Source organism: Apodemus sylvaticus, chromosome 4 (assembly GCF_947179515.1).
Source record: "Apodemus sylvaticus chromosome 4, mApoSyl1.1, whole genome shotgun sequence".
In the NCBI taxonomy this organism is placed as follows: Eukaryota; Metazoa; Chordata; class Mammalia; order Rodentia; family Muridae; genus Apodemus; species Apodemus sylvaticus.
The window spans coordinates 56,695,700-56,707,790 of record NC_067475.1 but is presented as its reverse complement, the minus strand read 5'-3'; the positions used below and the strand labels follow the sequence as shown (position 1 = coordinate 56,707,790).

Genomic DNA, 12,091 nt, shown 5'->3' with positions numbered 1-12,091 from the left:
TTTTTTCCTTATTCACATTGTAACAGAGTTTCTCTAAGAAAAGAAAAGCAACAGCCATGAAGAAGATGGATTACACAAAAAGGAGAAAAATTGAGAATGCTGATGACACAGTCATGAATGGAACTGATGTTGCTAGTTCCCAGCTCCTTAATAGTATTTTACCAACATCAGACATATCACAACATAATATTGTCACAAGCCATAATACAACCAGGGAAGACAAGAGAAATGAGACAGAACAGTGTTCTCATGAGAAACAGGAAAAAGGCATATTAAGTTCAAGCACATCTTTTGAACAAAGTACTTATTTTAATACAAATTATACTGAAGATATTTTTCCAGTGACACCACCAGAACTAGAAGAAACCATCAGAGATGAAAAAATAAGAAGACTTAAGCAAATTCTAAGAGAAAAAGAAGCAGCTCTTGAAGAATTGCGTAAGAAGATGCACCAAAAACAATAAAATGTCTATGGGTTAAAGACTTAATATTACTACAGTAGTTCCCTCCTACCTGTCATGGATCCCCAGTGGATGCCTGAAACTGGAGATAATACCAAATCTTGTATAACACCACTGTAAAGTCATGACACTTGTTAACAACTAAACGTCTACTTAGATAAATAACAGGCAAGTTATATTCACTATAAATATACTGAATGAAGAGGATAATTGGCATCTTCAACAGAACACTGAAATTGTCACGCTACTCAGAAAGATAATTTAAAGGTTACAAATTCATTCGCTCTGGCGTTTCTCATCTATACTTAGCTGTGTATGATGGGAAACTAATAACAAAAGCAACTGCAAATTATAAAGGACTACTCTGTTACTTGTAAAGACACTCTGAAAGTGTCTTTGTATTTGAAACTTGAGTTCCAAAAAGGATTGAGTCATGACTTGTCAGTAACCTACATGAAGTATTTTGACTTACTTGTTTTGGAAGAAAAGTTTGGGTATTTTTCTGTGAAATGTAATTCTCCAAATTTGAGCATTTTGTACAAGGTTTCTGTTAGTTTTCAACTAAATTCCTCAGGTCTTACCCTAAGAATATTGTGTACTAAAATTCTGCAATCCAAGATACGAAGTTAACTAGAAGCATAACTTTACCATTGAGTTTATATGTGGACTGTCTTGGTCTTCTTACCCATAAAAACGATATGATCTCTTTGATATTGTTATTTTTATTTCTTCAATAAAATCTATTATAATAAATGTATTCAAATATTTTTCAATGTGACAGGCATATTTTTTGCATGTCTACAATATTGTATTCCTAATGAAAGTTTTGAAATTTAGGCTATTTGGTGATATTTCTTTATTTTTGGCTTACAAATTGTCTTACAAGGATGTAATTTATGGAGATATTACTCAGCAGTTAAGAGCACTTGCAGTTTTTCCAGAACACCTGAGTTCAGTTATCAGCCCCCACATGTGGTACCTCATAAACACCTGTAACTAGGACTCCAGAAGACCAAATGCTGCCTTCTAACCTCTAGCATCTACATACATATGGTTCTCTCTCTCTCTCTCTCTCTCTCTCTCTCTCTCTCTCTCTCTCTCTCTCTCTCTCTCTCTCTCTCCCCCTCTCCCCCTCTCCCCCTCTCCCCCTCTCTCCCTCTCCCCCTCTCCCCCTCTTCCCCTCTCCTCTCTCCTCTCTCCTCTCTCCTTTCTCCTCTCTCCTCTCTCACACACATACACTATTTTTAAATTATATCCGAGAAATAGGTAACTCCTGATAAATTAAAATGCATAGATGAGCACAAATACTCGAGACTCTAACCTGTACAGGTACAGCACTACACACATGCACATACACCACAAAAGAGAAGAAATCTTTTTTTTTTTTTTTTTTTTTTTTTGTCTTTTTTTTTATTTGATATAATTTATTTACATTTCAAATGATTTCCCCTTTTCTAGCCCCCCCCACTCCCCGAAAGTCCCGTAAGCCCCCTTCTCTTCCCCTGTCCTCCCTCCCACCCCTTCCCAGTTCCCCGTTCTGGTTTTGCCAAATACTGTTTCACTGAGTCTTTCCAGAACCAGGGACCACTCCTGCTTTCTTCTTGTATCTCATTTGATGTGTGGATTATGTTTTGGGTATTCCAGTTTTCTAGGTTAATAACCACTTATTAGTGAGTGCATACCATGATTCACCTTTTGAGTCTGGGTTACCTCACTTAGTATGATGTTCTCTAGCTCCATCCATTTGCCTAAGAATTTCATGAATTCATTGTTTCTAATGGCTGAATAGTACTCCATTGTGTAGATATACCACATTTTTTGTATCCACTCTTCTGTTGAGGGATACCTGGGTTCTTTCCAGCATCTGGCAATTATAAATAGGGCTGCTATGAACATAGTAGAGCATGTATCCTTATTACATGGTGGGGAATCCTCTGGGTATATGCCCAGGAGTGGTATAGCAGGATCTTCTGGAAGTGAGGTGCCCAGTTTTCGGAGGAACCGCCAGACTGCTTTCCAGAGTGGTTGTACCAATTTGCAACCCCACCAGCAGTGGAGGAGTGTTCCTCTTAAAGAGAAGAAATCTTAAACAACAAGTGAGCCTCTATTTCACACCAATACTTCCTTCACGCTGCTCATTATATTTTCTATGTTACTTAGCAGCTTCTTTACTTTTTATGGTATATGTACATACATGTGTTGCATAGATTACCAGAAAGGTAAATCTGGACTGTAGTCACATGTATGACTTCTCAAACTATGTTTTTTTTCTTTAAAAGCATCCATTTTCTATGGTTAATCTTTGATTTGGGATAGTCTGAGAGTCTAGTGAACAGCTGGAACTGACTGGCAAGAATATCAAGTTAAACTATTAAGAAATAGCCTATTTTCCTACTGCAGGTAAGTTCCCTTTCCTGTCAGGGCATCAAATGAGGGAGAGGAGGACCATTCAACAGTCACAACTCTGACCCATAATTGTTCCTGTCTGAAAGAATTACAGCGATGGAAATGGAGGGGAGCCTGAGGAAAAGAAGATCCAGCCACAGGCCCAAAGTGGGATCCAGCTCAAGGGGAGGTCCATGGCCTGACACTATTACTGAAGCTATGGAGGGCTCAGAAAAAGGGACCTAGCGTGACCACACTTCAAAAGACCCAACAAGAAGCTCAAAGAGTCAAATGCAGATATTTGCCCGCAACCAATGGACAGAAGCAGCTGACCCCTGTTGTTGAACAAGGGAAGGCTGAAAGAAGCGAAGAAGGGTGACCCTGTAGGAGGACCAGCACTTTCAATTTGGACCCATGAGATCCCTCAAACACTGGACAACCAAACAGGTAGCATACAGCAGCTGATAGATAGGAGCCCCCCAACACACAGTAGAGGACTGCCAGGTCTGTGTTCATTCAGAGATGACGCACCTAATTCTCAAGAGACTGGAGGCACCAAGGAGTCTATAGGTCAGGTAGGGTGGTGGGTGGGGACATCCACGTGGAGACAGGGGTTGGGGTAGGTGGGGAGGAGGTATGGGGTGTGGAGCAGGCAGGTTAACAGGGGCGAGGGAGGGATAAAATATGGAGTGTAAAAAAAGAAAATTACCTAGAAGTTCGATCCAGAAAACTGTAGGAACAAGAAGGGAAAATCATAAGGCAAAATATTAAACAGGAATAATGCACATCAACTAGATTCTGCTTTTTGTAGTGATCATTTCATTGAAATGTAATTTGCATCTCTATGGAAGTTGTGGTGTGTCACACATTATATACCTCTTTTGTCCATTGTTCATTGCAATGAGTCATTGGTCTGGTTGGAGGATTCTGGCTTTGACTACATTATCAATACTGTATGCTCACCAGTACTCCTGCTGGATATTCTGTTGCCCTATGTCTTGGAGATCCTGTGGCTTTAGTTCTGTGTTCGTACATTTCTTAGCTACTTGAGACTCGTCTGTTGAATATTCTCTGTTTAGCTCTGTTCCCCATTTTTTAATTGAATTATTTGGTTTTTTTTTTTTTTTTTAGTTTTTCCCCCATATTTTTATATTACACCTCTTTTGGATGTAGACTTGATTTAAAAGAAAAATGCCACTCCATAGGCTACTTCTTCATTACCAGCATCCTTTGCCTTACGGAAACTTCAGTTTCACAAAGTACCATTTATTAATGGTTGATCTTAGGTGCCTGTGATATCAGACTTCTGTTGAGAAAGTTGTCTCCAGATCTTTGCTCCTGTGATGAAGCAGACAGGTCAGCCAGTTGGCAGGGAACACCAGAGTGAAAGATTGCTCACAACACTGCCCACCAGGACTTCACCTGAACCCAGGAGCTGGGCAGTTCCACAGCTATCTGGGCACCTGTGCTGCCAGGGAACATTTGACTTGCAGGGAGTCCCGCGGTTAGAGGGAATCCCCCGTTCAGAGGTGAGTCCACCACCATCTTTGCTCCTGTAACCAAGCAGCCAGGTCAGCTAGGTAGGCAGGGGACACCAGAGTGAAAAATCGCTCACAACACTGCCCACCAGGGCTCCACCTGAACCCAGGAGCTGGGCAGCCCCACAGCTGTCTGGGCACCTATCCTGCCAGGGAACATCTGAACTGCAGGGAGTCCTGTGGTTAGAGGGAGGTCCGTGTTCAGAGCTTGGGGCCATCCTCTGCCACAATGCTCCATCTCCAAGTGGAGCACGAAGCGAGCTATCCACCCAGCCAGCAGAGCAGAGCAGACAGCACAAATGAGACCTGCCCTGCAGCTCAGAGGATCCTGTCCTGAACCCTGTAGCAGAAACCAATATCATTTTCAAGCTTGGGACCACCCTCTGCCACCCTGTACCATATCCAGGTGACACACGGAGGTAGCTAACCACTCAGGAATGCAGAGAAGCCTGGCAGTATAATAGAACCACCTCTGTTGCTCAGAGGAAACAGGCAGAAACCGTGAAGACACAATAGCCTAGGAACAGCCTGGGTCAGGAGCCTCCCAATTACCACTTGCACCCAGAGTTGATCGGAGCCACAGAGCTACATAGCCAAATACAATTACAAGAGAGCAGGTCTCGCAGAAGTGCTTATATACCAGCATACACAAAGAGAATGGGTCTCCCAGGACCACAGAGAAGCCACAGAGACAGCAACACCAGATGATAACCAGTTGGTAAAAGGCAAACGCAATAACATCAACAGAAACCAAGTCAACATGGCTTCATCTGAACCAATTTCAGCAACAGCAAGTCCTGGATACCGCAACACACCAGAAAAGCAAAACCTGGACTTAGAATCACATGTCATGATGCTGTTAGAGGATTTAAAGAAGGACATAAATAACTCCCTTAAAGAAATACAGGAGAACATGAGTCAACAGGTAGAAGCCCTTCAAAAGGAAACACAAAAATCCCTTAAAAAAAAAAAAAAAAAAAAAAAAAAAAAAAAAAACAGGAGAGCATGGGACAACAGATAGACGCCCATAAAGAGGAAACACAAAAAAACACTTAAAGAAATACAGGAGAGCACAGGTCAACAGGCAGAAGCCCTTAAAGAGGAAACACAAAAATCCCTTAAAGAATTACAGGAAAATGCAAACAAGTGAAGGAACTGAAAAAAACCATCCAGGATCTAAAAATGGAGGTAAAACAACTAAGAAATCACAAAGGGAGACAAATTTGGAGATAGAAAACCTTGGAAAGATATCAGGAGTCATAGATGCAAACAACAACAAAATAGAAGAAAGAATATCAGGTGCTGAAGATAATATAGGAAGCATTGATTCAACAGTCGAAGAAAATGCAAAATGCAAAATGATTACCCCTTTTCTAGCCCCCACTCCCTGAAAGTCCCATAAGCCCACTTCTCTCCCCCTGCCCTCCCACCCACCCCTTCCCACTTCCCCATTCTGGTTTTGCCCTATACTGCTTCACTGAGTCTTTCCAGAACAAGGGGCCACTCCTCCTTTCTTCTTGTACCTCATTTGATGTGTGGATTATGTTTTGGGTATTCCAGTTTTCTAGGTTAATATCCACTTATTAGTGAGTACATACCATGATTCATCTTCTGAGTCTGGGTTACCTCACTTAGTATGATGTTCTCCAGCTCCATCCATTTGCCTAAGAATTTCATGAATTCATTGTTTCTAATGGCTGAATAGTACTCCATTGTGTAGATATACCACATTTTTTGCATCCACTCTTCTGTTGAGGGATACCTGGGTTCTTTCCAGCTTCTGGCAATTATAAATAGGGCTGCTATGAACATAGTGGAACATGTATCCTTATTACATGCTGGGGAATCTTTTGGGTATATGCCCAGGAGTGGTATAGCAGGATCTTCGGGAAGTGAGGTGCCCAGTTTTCTGAAGAACTGCCAGAGTGGTTGTACCAATTTGCAACCCCACCAGCAGTGGAGGAGTGTTCCTCTTTCTCCATATCCTTGCCAAAACCTGCTGTCACCTGAGTTTTTTTTTATTCGATATATTTTTTATTTACATTTCAAATGATTTCCCCTTTTCTAGCACCCACTCCCCGAAAGTCCCGTAAGCCCCGTTCTCTCCCCCTGTCCTCCCACCCACCCCTTCCCACTTCCCCGTTTTGGTTTTGCCGAATACTGCTTCACTGAGTCTTTCCAGAACAAGGGGCCACTCCTCCTTTCTTCTTGTACCTCATTTGATGTGTGGATTATGTTTGGGGTATTCCAGTTTTCTAGGTTAATATCCACTTATTAGTGAGTGCATACCATGATTCACCCTTTGAGTCTGGGTTACCTCACTTAGTATGATGTTCTCTAGCTCCATCCATTTGCCTAAGAATTTCATGAATTCATTGTTTCTAATGGCTGAATAGTACTCCATTGTGTATATATACCACATTTTTTGCATCCACTCTTCTGTTGAGGGATACCTGGGTTCTTTCCAGAATCTGGCAATTATAAATAGGGCTGCTTTGAACATAGTAGAGCATGTATCATTATTACATGGTGGGGAATCCTCTGGGTATATGCCCAGGAGTGGTATAGCAGGATCTTCGGGAAGTGAGGTGCCCAGTTTTCGGAGGAACCACCAGACTGATTTCCAGAGTGGTTGTACCAATTTGCAACCCCACCAGCAGTGGAGGAGTGTTCCTCTTTCTCCACACCCTCTCCAACACCTGCTGTCTCCTGAATTTTTAATCTTAGCCAGTCTGACTGGTGTAAGGTGAAATCTCAGGGTTGTTTTCATTTGCATTTCCCTAATGACTAATGAAGTTGAGCATTTTTTAAGAAGTTCTTCAGGTGAGAATTCTTTGTTTAACTCTGTACCCCATTTTTTAATAGGGTTGTTTGGTTTTCTGGAGGCTAACTTCTTGAGCTCGTTATATATATTGGATATTAGCCCTCTATCTGTTGTAGGATTGGTGAAGATCTTTTCCCAATTTGTTGGTTGCCGATTTGTCCTCTTCATGGTGTCCTTTGCCGTACAGAAACTTTGTAATTTTATGAGGTCCCATTTGTCAATTCTTGATCTTAGAACATACGCTATTGGTGTTCTGTTCAGAAACTCTCTCCCTGTACCAATGTCCTCAAGGGTCTTCCCCAGTTTCTTTTCTATTAGCTTCAGAGTGTCTGGCTTTATGTGGAGGTCCTTGATCCATTTGGATTTGAGTTTAGTACAAGGAGACAAGGATGGATGAATTCACATTCTTCTGCATGCTGACCTCCAGTTGAACCAGCACCATTTGTTGAAAAGGCTATCTTTTTTCCATTGGATGTTTTCAGCCTCTTTGTCGAGGATCAAGTGGCCATAAGTGTGTGGGTTCATTTCTGGGTCTTCAGTCCTATTCCATTGATCCTCCTGCCTGTCACTGTACCAATACCTTGCAGTTTTTAACCCTATTGCTCTGTAGTATTGCTTGAGGTCAGGGATACTGATTCCCCCAGACTACTTTTGTTGCTGAGAATAGTTTTAGCTATCCTGAGTTTTTGTCATTCCAGATGAATTTGATAATTGCTCTTTCTAACTCTGTGAAGAATTGAGTTGGGATTTTGATGGGTATTGCATTGAATCTGTATATTGCTTTTGGCAAAAGGGCCATTGTAACTATATTGATTCTACCGATCCATGAGCATGGGAGGTTTTCCCATTTTTTGAGGTCTTCTTCCATTTCTTTCTTCAGAGTCTTGAAGTTCTTGTCATACAGATCTTTCACATGTTTGGTAAGAGTCACCCCAAGATACTTTATACTGTTTGTGGCTATTGTGAAGGGGGTCATTTCACTAATTTCTTTCTCAGCCTGCTTATCCTTTGAGTATAGGAAGGCCACTGATTTGCTTGAGTTGACTTTATAACCTGCCACTTTGCTGAAGTTGTTTATCAGCTGTAGGAGTTCTCTAGTGGAGTTTTTAGGTCACTCATGTCATCTGCAAATAATGATAGTTTGACTTTTTCCTTTCCAATTTGTATCCCTTTGACCTCCTTATGTTGTCGAATTGCCCGAGCTAGTACCTCAAGTACAATATTGAAAAGATAAGGAGAAAGGGGGCAGCCCTGTCTAGTCCCTGATTTTAGTGGGATTGCTTCAAGTTTCTCTCCATTTAGTTTGATGCTGGCTACCGGTTTGCTGTATATTGCTTTTACTATGTTTAGGTATGGGCCTTGAATTCCTGTTCTTTCCAAGACATGAAAGGATGCTGAATTTTGTCAAATGCTTTTTCAGCATCCAATCAAATGACCATGTCTTTTTTTCTTTGAGTTTGTTTATGTAGTGGACTGCATTGATGGATTTCCGTATATTGAACCAACCCTGCATTCCCGGGATAAAGCCTACTTGATCATGGTGGATGATCGTTTTGATGTGTTCTTGAATTGGGTTGGCAAGAATTTTATTGAGTATTTTTGCATCAATGTTCATAAGAGAAATTGGTCTGAAGTTCTCTTTCTTTGTTGGATCTTTGTGTGGTTTTGGTATCAACGTAATTGTGGCTTCGTAGAACAATTGGGTAGTGTTCCTTCTGTTTCCATTTTGTGGAATAGTTTGAAGAGTATTGGTGTTAACTCTTCTTTGAAGGTCTGATAGAATTCTGCACCGAAACCATCTGGTACTGTGCTTTTTTTGGTTGGAAGACTTTCTATGACTCCTTCTATTTCTTTAGGCGTTATGGGACTGTTTAGATAATCTATTTGGTCCTGATTTAATTTTGGTATTTGGTATCTATTAAGGAAATTGTCCTTTTCCTCCAGATTCTCCAGTAGTGTTGAGTACAGGCTCTTGTAGTAGGATCTGATGATTTTTTGGATTTCCTCAGTTTCCGTTGTTATATCTGCCTTTTCATTTCTAAGTTTGTTAATTTGGATACTGTCTCTGTGCCCTTTGGTCAGTCTGGCTAAGGGTTTATCTATCTTGTTGATTTTCTCAAAGAACCAGCTCCTGGTTTTGTTGATTCTTTGTATGGTTCTCTTTGTTTCTACTTGATTGATTTCAGCCCTGAGTTTGATGATTTCCTGCCTTCTATTCCTCCTGGGTGAAATAGCTTCTTTTTGTTCCAGGGCTTTCAGGTGTGTCATTAAGCTGGTAATGTATGCTCTCTCCATTTTCTTTGTGGAGGCACTCAGGGCTATGAGTTTTCCTCTTAGCACTGCTTTCATTGTGTCCCATAGATTTGGGTATGTTGTGTCTTCATTTTCATTGTGTTCTAAAAAGTCTTTAATTTCTTTCTTTATTTTTTCCTTGACCAAAGTATCATTGAGTAGAATATTGTTCAGTTTCCACGTGTATGTCCATTTTCTGTTGTTTTTGTTGCTATTGAAGACCACTTTTACTCCATAGTGATCTGCTAGGAGGCATGGGATTAGTTCGATCTTCTTATATTTGTTGAGGTCTGTCTTGTGAGCAATTATATGGTCGATTTTGGAGAAGGTACCATGAGGTGCTGTGAAAAAGGTATATTCTTTTGCTTTAGGATAGAATGTTCTATATATATCTGTTAACTCTAATTGGTCCAAAGCTTCAATTAGTTTCATTGTGTCCCTTTTTAGTTTCTGTTTTCCTGATCGGTCCATTAAGGAAAGTGCAGTGTTGAAGTCACCCACAATTATTGTGTTAGGTGCAATGTGTGCTTTGAGCTTTAATAAAGTTTCTTTTACGAAAGAGGGTGCCCTTGCATTTGGAGCATAGATGTTCAGGATTGAGAGTTCTTCTTGTTGTATTTTTCCTTTGACCAGCAAGAAGTGTCCCTCAGAGTCTCTTTTGATGACTTTGGGTTGAAAGTCAATTTTATCTGATATTAAAATGGCTACTCCAGCTTGTTTCCTGAGACCATTTGCTTGTAATATTGTCTTCCAGCCTTTTACTCTAAGGTAGTGTTTGTCTTTGACCCTGAAGTGTGATTCCTGTAAGCAGCAAAATGTAGGGTCCTGTTTACATATCCAGTCAGTTAGTCTATGTCTTTTTATTGGGGCATTGAGGCTATTGATGTTAAGAGATATTAAGGAATAGTGTTTGTTACTTCCTGTCATTTTTGACGTTATTTTTTAAATTTGATTGGTTAACTTCTTTTGGGTTTGATGAAAGGTTACTATCTTGCTTTTTCCAGGGTGAAGTTGCCCTCCTTGTATTGGTGTTTTCCTCCTATTATCCTTTGTAGGGATGGGTTTGTGGATAGATATTGGGTAAACTTGGTTTTGTCATGGAATATCTTAGTTTCTCCATCTACGGTGATTGATAGTTTTGCTGGATATAGTAGTTTTGGCTGGCATTTGTGTTCTCTTAGAGTCTGCATGAGATCTGCCCAGGATCTTCTAGCCTTCATAGTCTCAGGTGAAAAGTCTGCTGTGATTCTGATAGGTCTTCCTTTATATGTTACTTGGCCTTTTTCTCTTACTGCCTTTAATATTCTTTCTTTGTTTAGTACATTTGGTGTTTTGATTATTATGTGACGGGAAGTATTTCTGTTCTGGTCCAGTCGGTTTGGAGTTCTGTAAGCTTCTTGTATATTCATGGGCATCTCTCTCTTTAGGTTAGGGAAGGTTTCTTCCATAATTTTATTGAAGATATTTGCTGGCCCTTTAAGTTGTAAATCTTCACTCTCATCTATGCCTATAATCCTTAGGTTTGGTCTTCTCATTGTGTCCTGGATTTCCTGGATATTTTGGGTTACAAGCTTTTTGCATTTTGCATTTTCTTTAACTGTTGAATCCATGGTTTCTATGGTATCTTCAGCATCTGAGAGTCTGTCTTCTATCTCTTGTATTCTGTTGTTGATATTTGCATCTATGTCCCCTGATTTCTTCCCAAGGCTTTCTATCTCCAAAGTTGTCTCCCTTTGAGTTTTCTTAGTTGTTTCTACTTCTGATTTTAGATCCTGGATAGTTTTGCTTAGCTCCTTCACTTGCTTGTTTGTGCTTTCCTGTAATTCTTTGAGAGCTTTTTGTGTTTCCTCTTTCATGACCTCAGCCTGTTGACCAAAGTTCTCCTGTATTTCTTTAAGTGTTTTTTGTGTTTCCTCATTATTGGCTTTTGTATTCTCCTGGCTTTCTTTCAATGATTTTTGTGTTTCCCTTGCAAGGGCTTCTAACTTTTGATCCATTTTCTCCTGAATTTTTTTAAGTATGTCCTTCATGTGTTCCTGTACCAGCATCGTGACCAGTGATTTTAAATCCAAATCTTGTTTTACTGGTGTGATGGGGTATCCAGGACATGCTGGTAAAGGAGAGTTGGGTTCAGATGTTGCCATATTGCCTTGATTTCTGTTAGTGACATTCCTGAGTTTGCCTTTTGCCATCTACTTCTCACTGGTTTTAGTTGGTATTGTCAATGCTGGACTCACCAGTGCAAGCTGCCCCTTCCCAGGTGGCCTCTGGTGCACAGCTTACCTCCTGCACTGCCTGGAGACAGGGTACTGTTGCCCAGGCTGTTCAGATCCCAAAGCAGACACCTGAAGGCTCCCGCTGGGGCCTGCTGGATTCACTGGAGCACACCAACTTCTCCCTGCTGGACTCCCGGAAGCCCCTCTTGCCTCTTGCAGGACCTGGGCATGTGGTGTTGCCGCCCAGGCTGATCTGGATCCGGAAGCGGAGAGGTATAAGGGCTTTCTCCAGGGGCCTCAGGACTGGAACCTAAGCTCTGTGCCACAGGAGCAAGCTGTGCTGTGAGCTCCCAGACTGCCTCTGGGTGCACACCA

General features: G+C 41.1%; 1 protein-coding gene across 6 annotated transcripts in view; it reads left to right on the top strand.

The window, feature by feature from the left end:
- Lrif1 (ligand dependent nuclear receptor interacting factor 1) overlaps positions 1-1,228 on the top strand; it is a 94,627-nt gene extending 93,399 nt beyond the window's left edge. For all 6 annotated transcript variants that reach the window (XM_052179509.1, XM_052179508.1, XM_052179511.1 and 3 more), the window contains one exon: positions 27-1,228. In XM_052179509.1, coding sequence (XP_052035469.1) covers positions 27-464 — 438 coding nt within the window. In that variant the 3' untranslated portion in view covers positions 465-1,228. The remainder of the gene's footprint in view (positions 1-26) is intronic.
- The last annotated feature ends 10,863 nt before the right edge of the window (positions 1,229-12,091 follow it).